The 18,292-nt window shown below is 41.8% G+C and overlaps 2 protein-coding genes across 2 annotated transcripts in view; one reads left to right on the forward strand and one right to left on the reverse strand.

Moving 5' to 3' along the window:
- Positions 1-4,684, reverse strand: part of SLC25A32 (solute carrier family 25 member 32) — a 19,156-nt gene extending 14,472 nt beyond the window's left edge. The window contains exons 1-2 of the mRNA XM_039550139.1: positions 4,502-4,684; positions 105-255 (exon numbers count right to left, since the gene is read on the reverse strand). Of these exons, the coding sequence (XP_039406073.1) occupies positions 105-255; positions 4,502-4,673 (323 nt within the window). The 5' untranslated portion in view covers positions 4,674-4,684. The remainder of the gene's footprint in view (positions 1-104; positions 256-4,501) is intronic.
- Positions 4,685-4,726: 42 nt separating this feature from the next.
- DCAF13 (DDB1 and CUL4 associated factor 13) overlaps positions 4,727-18,292 on the forward strand; it is a 28,330-nt gene continuing 14,764 nt past the window's right edge. The window contains exons 1-8 of the mRNA XM_039548914.1: positions 4,727-4,860; positions 5,842-6,041; positions 8,170-8,277; positions 9,980-10,069; positions 10,959-11,114; positions 11,809-11,886; positions 15,737-15,819; positions 17,758-17,922. Of these exons, the coding sequence (XP_039404848.1) occupies positions 4,791-4,860; positions 5,842-6,041; positions 8,170-8,277; positions 9,980-10,069; positions 10,959-11,114; positions 11,809-11,886; positions 15,737-15,819; positions 17,758-17,922 (950 nt within the window). The 5' untranslated portion in view covers positions 4,727-4,790. The remainder of the gene's footprint in view (positions 4,861-5,841; positions 6,042-8,169; positions 8,278-9,979; positions 10,070-10,958; positions 11,115-11,808; positions 11,887-15,736; positions 15,820-17,757; positions 17,923-18,292) is intronic.

Genomic DNA, 18,292 nt, shown 5'->3' on the forward strand with positions numbered 1-18,292 from the left:
GTTTGTAAGTCACTTAGCACATTTTTGTACCCCACAAAGAAGATGCAATGTATATCCAAACACTACATCGTGCAGGGCATGACACGCTTTACAGTTCTACTTACAAGAAAAAGTAAAGTCCCCAGGAAGCCCCTGCTCCCACCATGTTTGGAGTTACCCCTTGATACAAGCCTCGTAGTCCTTCATGCTTCCAGACAGTGGTCATACAGTGGAGAATCCCATTGTACTTTGGCCTCAGCTCCAATCCATCGCTCACTACGAAAGAAAGAAAGAAAGAAAGAAAGAAAGAAAGAAAGAAAGAAAAGAAAGAAAGAATAAGAAAGAAAGAAAGAAAGAAAGAAAGAAAGAAAGAAAAAGAAAGAAAGAAAGAAAGAAAGAAAGAAAGAAAGAAAGAAAGAAAGAAATTAATTATACTGGAAAACATTTCAGGAAGCATAAAATTTAACTGCATCCAAGCCAACACAGAAGCCCAAAGCAAGCTACAAATGAACACGAAACCTAGCTGATCAACTGTGTTACAAAAGGATTATTTCACAAGTATGCAAGAGTTGAGGTTTATAGCTTTATAAGCCTGTGTCATGGGTTAGCTACCATAGTCTCAGAAGTGATGTTCTCGCAAAGGAGTGCTTACAGCTTCCCCCATGATCTGACAGAACCTATCAGCTGGCCAGTTTGAATATGGACAATTCTTTATGCCACTTAAAATTGTGACCGCCTCTGTGATCCACACTTAAGAATAGACAAACTCCCCCTCCCAGCTCTCTCTCGTTTCTGGTGCTGGGACAGGTGGCTGCGGGCCACGGGGCACCCATGGCCCTGTTCCACCCATGGAACCCCCCCCCCTCCCCCCCCCCCCCCCCCCCGCCTTGCTGTGGGCAGCGGGAGCGGCTCGGCTCCCCCCATCTCCACTTCGATAAGCCACATTCCAGCTGTAAGGCCGAGGTGAGATTAACCCTTTTATTGCTCTGAAGAGCTGAAAACCTGAGGGGAGAGAAAGAGGAGATGCTTAAAGCTGAAATTCCGTTGTGAAGCTATGATATATCAGAGTACCCGTTGTAATTTCATAAAGGTATGGGGGGTGGAGTGTTCAACTCGTAAGCAAAAGCACCTGCACTGAGATAGGCAGATGCTGACGCAGCTGTAATTTCATGAGAAGTTTGGACAGGGAGAGATGGACCAGATGAGGACTTTTGCTCCAAATGGGAAAGGAGAAAATCTCAATTCCTAGAGATGCTCCCAGAGATAGTCCTAAAGATGAAGATGAGGAAGACCCTTTGCTCCCAGGGAAGGAGAAGGGCCTCTGTTCTTAGAGATGAAATGCTCCCAGAGATGGGTGAAGAGAACTTTTGTTTCTGAACGGCTCAACCTTAAAATTGTACCCCAAAAACCTTCAAGAGTGGACCCTCGACAGCAGTTGCGGGAAAAGCTGCAAGTCGGGGGAAGGGACTCACATGGGGAGCAGAGAGACTCCTCTTCCTAAATGGACAGAACAATATTTGGAAGTGGGCGGCTGTCTTGTTGTGATAATGATTTCATTGCATGAGCAAGAAGAGACTTCTCCTTCTAAATGGACTGAACAAGGTTATTATGGAAGTGGTAAACAGACTGAACATCCTAAGGGTTGTCTTTTTACATTGTCAGTGGGAGAAGGGAGGAAGGTGGGGGGAGGAGGAGAGTTCTGAAGGTGTGGTATAATTTTTTTTTTCCTCTTTTAGGTCTGTTATTAAACTTTTTTATATTCTTTCAAGTTGGTGCCTGCTTTGCATTTCTCCTAATTCTTATCTCACAGAAGGTAAACAGTAATGAGTATTTTGGACGAAACCACTACACTAAATTGGTGTTTCTGCCCGGTTACAGAACCAAACCCGCTCCAGCCTGGAGTTCAAGAACTTAGAAAAAAAAAGGGGGGGGGGGTTGGAAAGAAACAAAAAAATAATTCCTTAGCTCAGTAAGAGGAAAGTTCCTATCAATCTGTCAGGGCTAAACAAATGCACTTTCGTGCATTTTTGATGAGAAGCAGATTTGAAGTTTTCTGTCTCTTCTTTTTAGCACTCCAGCAATTTTGCATCATATGTCAAGTGATACGAATGGGATCCTTGACAACATGTTTCTCTAAGTTGTTTAGACAAGTCCCAAGTAACAACTCTTAAATTCAAATTTTCTCTTTAAAATGTTCTATAAAGTAATGGGTCATATCTTACTGATTCCCAAGTCAGTTTTTACCAGAATACTCAAAGGTTTCTTCTCCCACCTAATAACCTAATTGGTTAGCTGGTTGTCCAAATATTCAAAAAATGTCACTTCAAAAATATAGAAAACACACAAGTTTTTGTTTGACAGATCATGTAGAACATGGATGTCCACCAAACTTGGAGTGGTAACTACTATTGCTCCTACCATAACAGCAAGGGAGTAAGTTGATTACTGACAACATGGGATATGGTGCATGGTGAGATGACAAGAGGTAACAGACACAAGCTGAAACACAGGGAATTCTGACCAGAACTTTTATCCAGCAGAGAGGCCAAATACTTGAACAAGCTGCCTGAAGAGCATCTTTGGCACTACTCAAAACTCCAGCACACATGACTGAGCAAACTGATCTAAGCAGAGGTTATCTGAGTAGAGGGTGAACTCCTTAGCTCTCTTTGGACCTAAATTACTCTATGATGCCAACATAGCAGCGGCTTTCATTCTTAATACAGACACATGGCTAGACTGCAACTGTACTGAAAATTGATCTCCAAGTTTTACAATGAGTGTAGCTTTCATGTCCCCATCAAAATTAACCCTGGTAAACAGGCATTTTCTGTTCAGTGCCACATTTATTATTCATTCCCCTTGCACTTTGTGTCCGGTACTGCACATTGTGACAGACTTCAGCATTAAAGACAAAATGCTTTTGATGAGCACAGTGTGACAAGGCCTCAGCACCTTGACAACCACTCAAAACTAGAACACAAACACTTCTTTTCTTCCTCCTGAATGAGTGCTGCTAGACCTTTCCCAAAGACATTTCTCAATTTTTTTTGCCATACAGCCACTAGATCAAGTTATAAACATATTAAACAACATGGGAAATCAGAGACATGAATGCAAGTCTTTCTGTCAATGATGCTGCCAAGAATCTTCACAACATCCATTTCTGATATCAGCTCCTACTCCCTGGTTGAAGACAAAACATAGGAACTGTTATTTTCAACCCAAACAAGCATGTGAAAGTACGTGACCTCCAAAAGCCAACTAATCCAAACGTACTAAAACCAGATCTAATTAGATGTGGTTACCTAGGGACATGACCAGTTGACTCCTGAATGTTTCCATGGCTGAAGAGATTACAGCCCCTGGGCAACCTTTTCCAGTATTTGACTACTCTCACAGAAAAATAACTGGAATTTTCCATGTTTATGCTTGTGCCTGTTCCTTTCTGGCCTATGAACTATCTCCAAGAAGAATCTGGCTTTACCTTCTCTGTGTTTTCCAATAACATTGTCACAGACTGCAATTTTAGCTCCCCTCAGCCTTTCCTTTCTGAGGCCAAATCGATCCTGTTCTGTCAGCCTGTTCTCCTGTGCCATGTGCTCCAGCCCCTTCACCAGTCTGGTGTCCTCCACTGAAGTCACACCACTGTCATTGTCCTCCTTTCTTGTCCCGGAGAGCCCCAAACTAGACACAGTACTTCCGACATAGTCTTACAAATGGAAAATAGAAAGAAAAGAACACTTCTGCTGGCTATGCTTTTCACAATGCAGCCCAGGATGCGCCCAACAAGGACATTCAACGTTTTAAATTTTGTAAAATGTCTCTCTGATAGTTTGGTTTTGAGATCTTAAAACACCCACGTATCTACTTAAGAAAAGAATCCAAAGATATAGTAAAATGTTTCAATCTCTCTAAAAGACAATATGATAAATGGTGGACAAGTTTCTCAAATTAGCAGAAAAGTCAACAGAAGTCGAGATGTTTCCCTGTAGAAAAACAAATTAGTTAAGAGTTTTCTGCGAAACAATACCACTACTGTTAATAACCAAGGTTATTCCAAAGCTACCCCTAAGCTCTGAGTGTTGAAAATCTGTGGAATAAAGATGAACTTTGAACGTGGGCTTGGGACAACCCGCCTGTTAAAAGCAGGCAGTCCTCCGGTGTCCCCTGGCACTGGTGGTCATGAAAGCGGGGGAGGAGGCTGGCCAGCTCTCGAATCTGCCTGCAAACAGTTCGTGGCACACAGCACATTTTACAGTCCCTAGAAGTGATAAGAAAAAGCTCTGGGATAGCAGGGAAGAGAATCGGAGACCGTCCCTTTCGGCTTACGGCCAGTTTATTCCAAGCCGCGGGGCTGCCCCGCCGGCACCCGCGCTGCTGCAGCCGCACACGGGGTCGGGCAGAGCAGCGCGGGCTTCGGGCAAAAAGCCCGGCAGGTCCCGCGCCCGCCACGGCGAGCTCCGGCACGTCGGTGCGTCTTTAGCTCAGGACGGCGGGGGGGCGGCCGGTCCGGCCTCACCTGCGAAGCGGATCTTGACGAGGTCCAGCGGGTGCAGCACCAGGGTGGACAGGACGCCGCCGCTCATTCCCGCCGCCAGGTTCTCCAGCCGCACGTGCCGCAGCACGGAGCGCGCCGGCGGCTCCCGCGCCAGCGGCTCGCGCGCCGCACACGCGGGGCCCGCGCCACCCATGGCCGGCCGCGCGCGCAGGCGCGGGGCCGGGGCGGGGCTCGCCCCCTCGCGCGAGAGCGGCCCGCGCGGCGTGTCCGGTCACGTGAGCGCGCGGTTCCCGGCGGAGCGGGCGGCGGGATGCGGGTGAAGGTGCTGAGCCGCAACCCCGATGACTACGTCCGGGACACCAAGCTGGACCTGCAGCGCGGTGAGCGGGGCTCCCGGAGCGGCCCTCGGATCGGCCCTCGGATCGGATCGGCCCGGCCGGGCCCGGTGCAGCCCGCCCGCAAGGGATGAGGCCCGTGGCGGAGGGAGGCAGGAAGGCGTTCGGGCTACCGTCGGCCGCGCCGCGCCCCGCCCCGGTCCCCTCCCCCTCGCGGCTGGGCTTGTGCTCGCCAGCGACGGGAATCGGAGAGACCCGGCAGTGGGCTTTGGGCTTCCTTCCTTCCGAGCGCCGGGAGCTGTCCCGCGCGGGTGCCAGTCCCCGGCGGGGAATTGCGTGCGGTGCCCGTCTGCGGAGGAGAGCTTCCCTTGCCGCTCCCCGGGGCCGGGCGGCTGCCGGAAGCCGCATCTCGAGGTGTCAGAGCAGGAGTGCGGGGCTGGGGGTTTAACCACTGTTCTGGTACCCCGAGATTGCGCCTGACCTTAGTATTTCCTGCCTTAGCGCTTGCATTTTTTTGCACTTAATGCTGTTTTAGTCCTAGTACGTCGCGTTCTGCTTTTGCACATTCATTATTAAAACTGCCAAAAATTGTGCTGATTTTACACACAGAATAATAGAGTTTTGTGGGTTGGAAGGAACCTCTAAAAGTCATCTAGTCCAACGCCCTCTCTCCCCCCCCTCCCCCCCCTGCGGTGAGCAGGGACACCTTCAGTTAGATCAGGTTGCTCAAAACTTTGATGGGGCATGTGCCATCTCATTGTAAAAGACTTCTTACTTCTATCTTGTCTAAATTTACCCTCTTTAAGTTTAAAACCATTACTCATTGTCATATCACATCTTTCTCATAGCCCCCCTTTAAGTACTGAAAGGCCACAATGAAGTCTCCCCAGAGCCTTCACTTCTCCAGAATGAACAACCCCAGCTCTCAGCCTTTCCTCATGGGAGAGGTAGTCCATCCTTCTGATCATGTCTCTCCTCTGGACCTGCTCCAACATGGGCTTCTAACGTATGTTTTTTCTGTTGCAGTTCCAAGGAACTATGACCCTGCATTGCATCCATTTGAGGTTGCTCGAGAGTACGTAAGAGCTCTGAATGCCACAAAGCTGGAACGTGTGTTTGCAAAACCCTTTCTTAGTTCACTTGATGGCCACAGAGATGGAGTTAATTGCATGGCCAAACATCCAAAAAGTTTGTCTACAGTGCTGTCTGGAGCTTGTGATGGAGAGGTAAGCTTACAAACCACAACAGAGAAGGTACCTTTCTTTCTTATTTTCTTTTTTCTTTCTCTTTTGTATTTTCTTGGGTTTGATTGGTTTTGCCCCACTTTCCTGTCTTTGTTCAGCATGTTACCTTTATCCTCACTCAGAAGGTGAAAGTTTTTGCTGCTCTGTTACTCTACCACTGGACAGGGGAGACAAAATGTAGTGAAAGATTCATGGGTTGAGATAAGGACTGGGAGACATCACTCACTTACTACCATCAAAGACAAAACAGATTGAACTTCTTATTAAGAAAATCAGAGCAGGATAATGAGAAGTAAAATAAAACCTTAAAACTACCTTCCCCCCACCCCTCCCTCCTTCCTGGGATCTCCTTCCTCCCCCCCAGCAGCATAGGTAAATGGGGAAAGGGGGTTACAGTCAGTTCATTACAAGTTGTTCCTGCCTCTACGCAGAGAGAGGAGTCCCTCCACTGCTCCACCATGGGTCCCTCCCATGGGAGACAGTTCTTCATGAACTTCTCCAGCATGAGTCATTCCTACAGGCTGCAGCTTTTCACAAATTGCTGCTGTGTGGGTGACTTTTCCACACTGTGGAGTCCTTCAGGAGCAGGCAGCTCCAGTGTAGGTCCCCCACAGGGTCACAAGTCCTGGGAAACCTGCTCCATTGTGGGCTCCTCTCTGCATCGGTCCACAGGTCCCTGCCAGGAGCCTACTTTAGTAAGGCCTTGCCATGGATCACAGCGTTCTTTGAGTGCATCTGGCCTCGTCTTCTCCACAGGCTGCAGGTGGATCTCTGCACTCCCATTAACTTCCTCCATGGGCTGCTGGGGCACAGCTGCCTCACCATGGTCTTCACAACAGGCTGCAGGGGAACCTCAGCTCTTCCCTCTCCTTTCCTCACCTTGGTGTCTGCAGAGTTATTGCTCTCATGTATTCTCACTCCTCTCTTCTCTGAGCACAGTTACATCTGCCCACTAACTTTTGTTCCTTCTTGAATGTGTTATCACAGAGTTGTTACCACCATTTCTTATTAACTTGGCCTTGGCCAGTGGCGGGTCTGTGTGGGAGCTGTCTGGCATTGGCTCTGCTGGACATGGAGAAGACTCCAGCAGCTTCTCACAGAAGCCACCCCTGTAGACTCCCACTACCAAAACCTGGCCACGCAAACCCAATACACGTTGTGATTGCTTTTTGCTGCCCACATGATCACCCCCACTCCTCTCCCTAAAGAAGTTAAACTGTCAGATTAGCTAGGGGGAATGGGCACACAACCAAAAACTTTTTGGAATAACAATTTTTCATACTACCTAAAAAAGGCTAAGCCTATATGTATTTGATTATTTTACATAACAATTATAAGTAGCAATCAAGGGCACTTTAATTGGAACTAGTTGCAGAAAAAAATACCTGTCTTTTCTGAATTCCCTGTCTTTTCTCACCCTTACATTGCTAATTTGATAGTACTTGAAAGGTGTCTTCTGGGCAGTTGGTTGCTTTCTGCTTTTTATAGAAAGTGCATATGTCATGCAGTAGTATAAGGGACGTTTACCTTTTCAGAGAGAAGTGGAACTAATTCCTATGAAAGTTTAGCCAGATTTCTTATCCACTGATAGAACGAGTAAAGTACTGGGTACTATAAATACATAAAAATATAAAAACTGACCTCCATTTCTTTGTTGTTGTTTTTTTTAAATGAGCCCAAAAGCTTTGAAACAGAAACCTCTGTGAGAGTTGGACATCTGTAGACAATGTAGTACAGCAACTGGACTGAAAAAACTCTGTTGGTTCCAAATTTCTTTGTGCTTTTGTCTTTAAAGGGGTATTTTTTTTGCTAAATTTATAACTGCTGCTGTTTTTTAGCAAAAATTCTAGTTCAAAAATAGGGGAGTGCAAAATGCAGAAAGTATACAGCTTAGGTCAGGGGAGAGAGTAAGAAGGAAAGAGCCTCACTTTAAAAATTATTTTTCAAGAAAGGAATAATTAAATAGTTTTTAACATTATAAAATCTGACCAGTGTCCAAGCCAGCTCTGCCATTTCATTACCACATGTGTGATCTCTTGTACTTGAATTGTGAACTGCAGCTGTGGGCTGTAGAAAGCTTACAGAATATTTGCTCCTCTGTTTTTAACAGGTTAAAATTTGGAACTTGACCAAACGACAGTGTGTTCGCACTATACAAGCCCACGAGGGCTTTGTTCGAGGCATGTGTGCCCGTTTCTGTGGTACGTCATTCTTCACTGTAAGTATTATGTGTCTCCTTACCAGTGCAGCAGCACAGAGTACCTGTTCACCATCTGTTTTCCACTGAGAAACGTGCTCTCTGCTGTAAAATATTTAAATACTGTATGAATACACTTATTGAATGTGTTGACAGTTCTATTTACAATGAAATTTTTTCTGATGCTGTGATAGGGATGTCATTCAAGACCATCCAAGGGATAACTACCAGAAAATAGCTAACAGATGCTCATGTAATTAAAACTCGAATAAACTAGTTTTCATTAAAGTAGTAAATGGATTGTGTTTATTGAAAGACATAGAAGCATATAAAAAAGTAACCATTTGCATATACTATGATTAAAAATAATCTGATTAAGTCAAGATCATTTCATGTGAATAAAGCTTTATTAATTCATAACAACCACAACAGATTCAGTTGCATGTAAACTGCTTGGAAATAGTACGTCTTCCTGTTGGCATTAAAACAGTTCTAAGGTAAGACAACAAGAAGAACTGTTTTTGAAAACTGAGGTGTCCTGAGGTTGTGCTTCATTTTAACTGGTCATAGAAGAGCCATTTTCACTACATTATATTTGTCTTTTCTAATGTATATACCAGGTCATAGGGACAGTAGTTACGATATAGGGAAAGTCACAATAAAAAATCCTAAGTGACTCCAGGTTAGTTACTCCCCTTTTGACAATCCCTCTGCCTGAAAATTGAGAGAGGGAGAGAAGAAACAGTGGTAGTGCAGTGAGGTAGGGGAAGATAAACTTGTAAAGCTAATATTTTTTTAGGCCTGTTTGCACGATCCGGGTCACTGCACAGCCATGCAAAAGCTTGTGTTGGCATTAGTGCAAAATTTGGAACAGGCAACCAGAGCAACTGGAAAAGTTGCCTTTTAACTGATTACAGGCTCATCAAAGTGACTTCCAGAAGATGATTTGCAGTTTTAGGTGCCAGTTGATTAAAATGTAGCCTTACAAAATAGCCATCATTCCAGCTCACCTTTTTCCTATTTAGCTGTCTATTTTGGAAAGTGGAAAAGCCTTGTGGATGAAGATAGACAGTTGAATAGATGAAGGAAAGGTGGTGATGGGAAACAAGTGGCAAACTGGGAATCAGTCGCCTGCTCTCAGAAGCAGACAGATCCGCAGACAATCTCTGAGCAGCAGCCCCCACCTCCTCTTTCTGCTCCCACTACCGCAGTTTTTATTGCAGATCATTGTTCTGTGGTGTGGAATCCTCCTTTGGCCAGTTCAGGACATCTGTCATGCCTGCGTCCCTCCCAGTCTGCTGCCCACACCAAGCCTGTTTGCTGGTTGGTGAGGCAGGGGTGATGGAGACAGAGTGGGAGCAGGGGGAAATGCCTCAGCACCGTGCAACCATTGTTCAGCAACAGCCAAGGCTTGGGTGCTGTATCAGCACTGTTTTAGCCACAAATCAGAAACACACTGCCAGGTGGGCTGCTATGAAGAATGTTCACTCCAGCCAGACCATGTACATGTTTTAACAACATATTATGACCAGGAGAGCTAATCTGTAGCTTGGAGTTAAAAAATGGAACAGTGAACGGGCAGGAGGAAGCGTTTGTGTATGTCACAGAATGTTTTGGTTTTTTTTTTTGAAAGGATGCCTGTATTTAATTGCAAAGCACATCTAGCAAAATAAAAGGGAATATATTTACATAAAACTGTACTTGATTTCTCCAATATTTCCAGGTTGGCGATGACAAAACCGTGAAGCAGTGGAAAATGGAGAGCCCAGAATATGGAGAAGAAGAAGAACCTATTCACACAATTCTTGGAAAGGTAGTAAATCTGGATTTTGATTTTCCCATACCTCTTCTTTTGAATTAAGTTTGAATCATTTTTTATCTAGTTTTTGAAGGAGAGAGAAATAATGTGATATCACCTGTTATCTTAATGGGTTGTAAGGTGATGGGATCAAATTTTATAATGGCATTTTTAAAGTATCTTCACATTTTTATTACATTTATTTTACATGTAACCAGAAAGGACTACCTCAGATGCCATCAGAGACTGCTTAGCTCTGTCTGTACTAATTATCCCTTTCCTGCAAACTGGTCACATTTCTTTGTAGTCTCCTCAGACATGTTGCCAGTGCTTAGTCTGCATTAAATAACTTTCTTTTCATGCCGATACTTCGCAGCCATTCAATACAAAATATTAACTTTACATCTTTCTTTTTGACAAAAGCAGTCTAAAAATATATACTTTGGCACCTTGAATTTATGGTAAGCTTTGTTAGGAAAAACATTAAAGTTTTTTCCAAATACATAGTTTGAAACTCTTTAGTTATTGCAATGTCTACGGAATCCATTGAAGTCCCCACTGAAAATTCAGTTGCACTCTTAAAATTTTCATTTGCTTTAAAGGCAGCCAGGATTTTGTAAATATGCCTTTATTGCCAACTCCATTGTAAATTAACAAGAAATGCATACATGCACCTTAAATGAAAAAGAAAGCTTGCCTACTGGTAGGGGTACATCTGATAAGACTTAGTTTCTGGTAGCACTGGTGATGTAATTTTCAGTAATACAAATGAGTAAAACCATGTGAGACTCCATATGCGATGATTTGTAGATCTTTTTTCTAACAGAACATACTTGAGTATTTATGCATACAATTGGGTTTTTAAATTTTTGTTTGTTTTTTTGTTTTTTTTTTTTCCTTAAAGACAGTGTATACAGGAATTGATCACCACTGGAAGGAACCTGTTTTCGCCACCTGTGGCCATCAAGTGGACATTTGGGATGAACAAAGGACAAGCCCCAAGTGTTCTCTGACTTGGGGTTTTGATAGCATAAGCAGTGTAAAATTTAATCCCATTGAGGTAATGCTTGTGTTGCATGTTGGAAACCAGTATTTTTCTTGAGCAGTATGAGATCTAAACTCTGTTTACACCATCTTGAATTTTTTTCTTCTAAATTTAGATTTTATGTTTAATGCAATATTTAGGGGGAGGTATACATAGATTTTTATGGTTATATTATTTTGGAATGTAGTACCATATATTTTATCTTCCTATCTTTTGTCTCTGTTGGTGGGGGAGAGGAGGAACAAAAGCAGGGCAGTCTCCATTCTGCCCACAACAATACATATCTGGTACCTCAGTCATACAGTGTAGCAGTTATGTGGCTGTGGAGCTGCCAGTTCCTCTGTTCCAGTATTCTGCTACCTCTGACTGAGACTTCTCACCCTCTCCATGGAAAAACAATTGCATTTGATCTTTTACAGCACTCCTATTATACCCTTTGACTGGGCTATGTTCATAGAATAAGTGTTTATGGGGATTTGCCTGTTAGTTTTAAAGGAGAGGGCACTGCATGTATTTTGAATCTTACAGAAAAAGCTATTTATAATGTTTGTGCTGAGTAATTACCTGCACTGAAGAAGAAACTGATTGGCTGAAAAAGAAACTGATGACCAGCTTTGTGAAATAGCTTAGGTATCTGATGTAAGCTGTTAACCACACTCCAGAAGTATTTCAAAGACCATACACACTGGTTTTGGTTTTTTTTTTTCAGACTTACCTTTTGGGAAGCTGTGCTTCTGACAGAAATATTGTGCTGTATGATATGAGAAAATCAACTCCATTAAAGAAGGTAATATTTTTAAGAGTAATTAATGGCACTAATAATCATCCTGAATATGTTAATAGCCTGTAACTGTTGGTGACAGTAGAGAACAGAAAGCTCTGAACTGTGAGTTCACTGAATTTTCAATGTCTGAGTCTTCTGAGTTTGAATTAATGTTGGGATTTAAACAGTGCAGAGTTAGAAGGGCCTTTTTCTGCATTCAGACGGGCTGTCATGCTCACTCTGTTGTAATTCTTGATCAAGTGCCTGACTTGACAGCAATTTCACAATAAGAACTTTATGTTCCTTTGTTGTGTTCTGTCTATGTATGTATGTTTTTAAAATTTTCTTTTCTTCTCCTTGCCAGAAGGAAAAAAAGTAGCTTCACCACTGGAGAGCCTTGCTCTGCATTTGAAAATGTGTTTTTCCTTTGTAGGGAGCTAAACCCTTCCCTACTATAAACATTCAGAACTCCTTTGCAGTGTAATCAAAATAGTATTTATATGTGGAACTTACCGATGACATAGATTCCTATTTAACAGAATATATGTATTTATTTTAGCTAGGAAGCTGGTAATTCATACACACATATCAAATCTCTATCAAGTTCAGTAGTTCTGAGCCCCAGAACTATCTTAACAATATTCTTCTTGAAATACAATATTCTGGCTTGTGAATATGCACTCAGTGTTCTCCTGTGTTACATACTGTCTCCAGTGTCATTGATTTGATACACACTAGAACATGATAATGGTATTTAGTTATAAAATAGGAATGCTGTTGGCATAACAATATTTCTTTCTCTCCCTGTACCCCAAGAATTTTCAGTGAAGTTTCACTTGGACTACTGAAGCAGTGCTTGTAAAAACTTGTCAGAGATGCCAGCTGAAGACCTGAATGTTGAAATGAGCTCAGCTAGTGCTGTAGAGCTGCAGTTGCAAGGTCAAAGGATGCAGTTTGATCCTTTGTGAACTAAGTTTAAATCTAACAGAATTTTACATATGGATATATGCTAAATATACGACTGTACATACATGTGCATATAGACCTGTGTGCACGTGTTTGTGTACCTCATGTAAGCAGCGTGCTGAGGTGCATTTCCTCGTATAGGAATAAAACACTGATTAGTACTTCCTTGCTTCCATGGACTCAGTACTGGGTTTCTTCCTGGGATAGGGGTAATTCTGCTGTGGAGAGGAGGTGAAATGTCCATTTCTGCATTGAGAGCCAAGAGCTCTGGAACTCCGAAGAGAAAGGTTTTGCTTATTAGAGGTACCTTACTTATGTATGGGCATTGGTTTCTGGCACTGCTGAGTTCCTAGGATTTGATCAGCAAAGCAGTTGGAAGTCAGTGGGAGTCCCTTCATTAATGGAAATAGGAGTACAGCTTCTCACATCATGAAGCAGTAGCTCTGTTGCCTGTTTGTCCTGGGTGTGGGTTTTGAAGCCTTAAGTTTTAAAAAGGGAGGGATGAGATAGTGAGATGCTACCTAAGTTCATGATAAGAACTGGTCTAAAAAAGCTGGAAAACATGAATGAAAGCAATTCTGTTGAAAGACAAGAGGAAAATGTTTTGGTAGGAGTTGGTGCACTTTAAAAGTCATTCTTGTGCAACCTGTGGGATCAGGAAAGCTTTGGGTGTTTTAAAGATAGACTTTAGCGTTTAAACAGCTGACAGGAACTGTGTTTTCTCTTGCTTGTTACATTCTTAGGTGTTCATCTCAACCAAATACGTTGTAGGTAGTAAAGGAAGACAGGTTAATTATTTGGGTAATCTGTTTTTGTGTTAATCTCAACATTTCCAGGCTGACACTCTTTGTGAGCAAGTGTTCACAGGTAAAATAAATAAACCAAGAGAGAGAACCAAGTGTCAGGGACTTGACAATTTTGACTGGTCTTAATAAGGATTTAAACTTACCCATTTTATAAGATGACGTACAATAGATTAAAAGTAACAGTAAATTATGGCTCTGGTATGGGTTTAGATAGTTCTGAAATGCCATTATTGATGTATTTACAGCAACTTAAATTACTTCCAGCCCAGGTTGCCTTACATAGTTGTTACTAAACCTAATGCTAGAACTGTGAGACAAATGAGAAATGAGAGACAAACTCATTTCTTAGGCACTGTTTTAATTCCAAAAGCCACTGCTGAAATGAACTGAAGGCTTGTAAATTTCGGTGAAAAAGCAAAAGATTTGGAGCATGACAGAACTTGACTCCTTTTGAAAGAGCTGGATTTTTTGGCAATATTGAAGTTATTTTGTGACATGATTTAAAGTACTTATTATATGTATGGTGGGTTAACATTAATTGTGTGCTTATTTTGCAGTGGCTGATGAACTTGTACAGGAAGGAATAAAGAACAGTCCTTGATTATTAACTTCCCAGATTTGTGCAAGATTTATAACAATACTGAAATCTTGAGCAAATTCTAGTTGTCACATTAGTGTAAACAGAAGGCATTTCAGTGGCCACTTCTTAAACTAGAGATCACTTTAAACATCTGATTACTACATTCAGTTCTGGCTGAATGTAGTTCCTGAAAATGAGCGGTGTTCTGCAGCACAATGAGCAGGGTGGTGTCGCCTAGGAATTGAGGACTTAGGGAGAGTTATGAGCATAGGCACACGTTCATTGTAATCTTTTGGAGGGGTGTTCAGTAAAGTCATCACTATTAATTTGTTTTGAGACTGTGTTCATTACTGTAAGGGTTATAATTGTACAAGTATATTCTGAAATATGTGTGTAAATTTATGGTGTTTGGTCTAGTAAGCCAAGAACAAAAATGAGATTTGAGTACCATAGTGTTAAACACCCAAATTTCAGGATTTTTAAGTAGGATTATAGCTGGCCTGGAGCATTGTAGACAATCCTGTTTAGAGTTGTTCAGTTTGTTAATAAGTTGCTCTGCAATTACACATCCACTTTGTGTCAGGCATACTGAGTATAGTTCTTATTTTTAAATAGATGGTTGGAAGTTCCTCTCAGGCTTGGCACAAACCAAAGCTGCTGTGTCTGGTGTGTCAGGTGACCTCCTCCCTGCCTTGCCTTGTCCCACAGGGGCCTAGCTGTCCTCCAGGGTGGGGACATCCAACGTACGGCTTCCTAATGCCTCTTGTCTAGTCTGCTGTTAGCAAAGTAGAAGGGTCTTACTAGTCTCCTGTCAGCTGCCTTCCTCCCACTTCAGGGCCAACTGGCCTCTTTGTTGGCCATATGCTTACAAGCAGCAAGCAAATCTTACAAATGTGTGAGGATGATTCACTGCTGCTACAGTGATAGTGCTGAGTAGATGACAACACAGTAACTTCTGTGCGCTTTGCTTGGCACTTCTGCAAGAAATGGCAGCTGTCCAGGAGAATTCATGAACTACAATTTCAGACATCAAATAATGAAGGGGTAATAACTGGGAGAACATAAAAATACTACAATTGCTTTGCAAATGCTGGTTCACAGCTTCAATTAATGACTATATCCCTTGAAATAATAATTTAATTAGGTATGTCTATCGATTACTTAACTAAAGGTTCCTGTAAATAGGATAGAGAAGTGAAATTTTTCGGAAGTTCCAGATTTACTTGTTGACCACTAGCAGGTTGCTATGTTAAATGACCACTTTGAAGAGTTTGATTCTAAGGTGGTTTACAGAGGAAAGCTTAATTGTTGTATAGCCCAAAGCAGTAAGCATATGATGAGGAACAGGAGGTTCTTGGGTTTCACTTCTAACACTGCTGGGGAAACATTCTGTCATGTACTATTCCTCTGCCATAATTCTCTGTCTACAAAGTACTTGTCTGCAGTCGTATATTAGAAGTTTTGAACTATAGTGAGTATTTTACTGCCTATAACAAGGTAGCAATGTGTAAATATATTTCAGGTTATCTTGAACATGAGGACAAATACATTGTGTTGGAACCCTATGGAAGCTTTTATTTTTACTGCAGCAAATGAAGATTACAAGTAAGTGTAACCTTGCTTTTTGATAATCCTGGACATGCTATATTCTTAACCTCTATCTTGGTGATTTATGATCATGCTAAAATAAATTTTTAAAACACTACTCAAACTCTAAATTTGAATCGCTTAATAATCTAGAGAGTTATAGGCATACTGATTTTAAGAAATATGAATTGACAGTAAACTACCTCTTTCTGTATGTCTCAGTACTTGGGGGGTAAACAGTAGTGTAACTTAGAATAAATGCAGCTGAACCAGTGCAAGTGTAACTTGAAACCTCGAAAATAAATACTGTTGGTCTAGTCTGAGGCAATACAAGTGTTCATTTTCTTGCCAGCTCTTGTGAAGCTTGATGCATTGTACTGATCAGCTATTTTGATGAGAACATTTCTTAAAAAAACCCCAGATTAATCTTTTGTGAGACAGTTCTGTAGACTGCAGTACTTATCCTTTCGATGTCTCGGAGCAGTTTTTTACTTTTGAACAATACTATTCATGTGAACAGCTAATCTGATATTGAAAAAGCTGTCTCTTCAAAACTAGGCCATTTCAAATGTGCTCCATATCCTTTTTTCCAGGAAGTCAGTGATCTAACAATAGATCACTGTTTTCTTCTAGAACATAAGCATTTTATCACTTATCTTAAGGCTGTTTTTCTAAGGAAATGGAATCTGACTCAGACCTTGAAAGTAGTGTTATATTCAATGTGCTGTTTTTCTTGTATTTGTGTTATGGTATGGTAAAACTATTAGACTACCTAATCTATTTGTTTATAAGTTTGGGGTTTTTGTTTATGAATTTGCTTTTTGGTTGGCTTGGGGTTTTTAAATTTTTTTTGTTTTCTTCCTCTTGCTAAACTAAAAAATTACTGTCAGGGACAACTGTCCTCTTGCAGCCTGAAGCACTTAGTGTGCAAAGGCAAATGCATATATCAACAATGCATATGCAAGTATTTGCTGATTATATGGAGTAGCAGTTTTGAATAAGATGCTGCATGCTTTCTCTTGGGGAATTTAGAAGGAAAAAGCAATAATCACCATTATAGTGTTCAGTAAGATATATTTAATTTCAGTTATGCATTCATCTGCAGAAAGGAGGGGGAGAAACCTGGTGAATTAAATTTTTTTAACATAATAGTTCTACTAAATAGTATATCTTAAGCAGGTTTCAATAAATGCATTGTCTGTAAAGCACATAGGCTTTTTTGATGGTCTACACAGTGATTATGCCTAGCTTGTGCCACTTAGCTTCTTTATTCAAAGGGAGTAGAGGTAGACTTTATCTGAGCTTTGAAGTCCTTAAGAGCAAACCAGCTGTGGTCCAGCAGCTGGGTGTTTACTTTTTAACATAATGCTTTTCTATGGACAGTGGGCTCTGCTGAGCTAGCATCTCCATGTGTAAGGACCAAGCTTTCCCTGCACTCCTACACTTGCTACACCAAGCTTTCCTTGCACTTGTCTGGCCTAAGATAGGCAGTAAGAGAGGGTGCCAAACAAATGGAACTTTACAGTAGACTCTGAATTACTAGGAGTTCACAATATGGAATATTTAGAAACCTTTCAGAATTGATAGGCTTACTGTAATGATTCAGAGATGCTTCTACAAGTACAGGGTGCATACTTAACATCTGAAGATGGAGTAAAGGAGTCCAGTGTGATGCTTGGAGTCAGTGACCCATGAACAGATGATGAAGGGAATAGTGGAGCCTGTCTGTCTTTTGATAGTGAGCAAGAAACCTAGGTCTGATCCAATAACTAAACCTTGTGGTTAACAAACTCCTTTCAAACCCTAAACAGTGCAGTTTTCTTTCTTTTCAAGTATGAGCTGCTTTAAGGAGTTCCCTCTGCAATATGGGTCTATCCTCAAGTGTGGTTTCTGTAAAATGTGCTGTTTACTTAGGACTTATTATGATACTAAGATGTTGATGTATTTATTTTAAAGCTTATATACTTTTGATATGCGCTTTCTTGAATCGCCTGTGATGGTGCATATGGATCATGTGTCTGCTGTTCTTGATGTGGATTATTCACCCACTGGGAAAGAATTTGTGTCTGCCAGCTTTGATAAGTCCATCCGCATTTTTCCTGTAGACAAAGGTCACAGCAGGTGAGTAGTTTTACACCTTTCTCTCTTGCTGTCATTCATTCCAGTAACTTCCTCCCAAATCCTCAAAATTACTGATTCATTCATTAACATCTTCATTGGCGCATTCACTTCCTGTGAGTGTCGAAATCTTATGCTGTCAGTAGCTTGAAGCTGACAGGCTGTGTAGTTGACATAATTCTGGGGTATGGATCAAGAGTGAAATTACTTAACAAGTAGCAGTACTTCCACAATATGGAATTAAAATTAGAGTGGATTATTGTGCTTAGGTCATTCATATTTTACCAAGGTGAATCTCATTTGATCTCCCTCTCTATGCATCTTTAATGGTTTTAGGTTGCTTTATACTGTTTCTGTCACCACTTAAGTTTGC

This window comes from Corvus cornix, chromosome 2 (assembly GCF_000738735.6).
Source record: "Corvus cornix cornix isolate S_Up_H32 chromosome 2, ASM73873v5, whole genome shotgun sequence".
Classification (NCBI taxonomy): domain Eukaryota; kingdom Metazoa; phylum Chordata; class Aves; order Passeriformes; family Corvidae; genus Corvus; species Corvus cornix.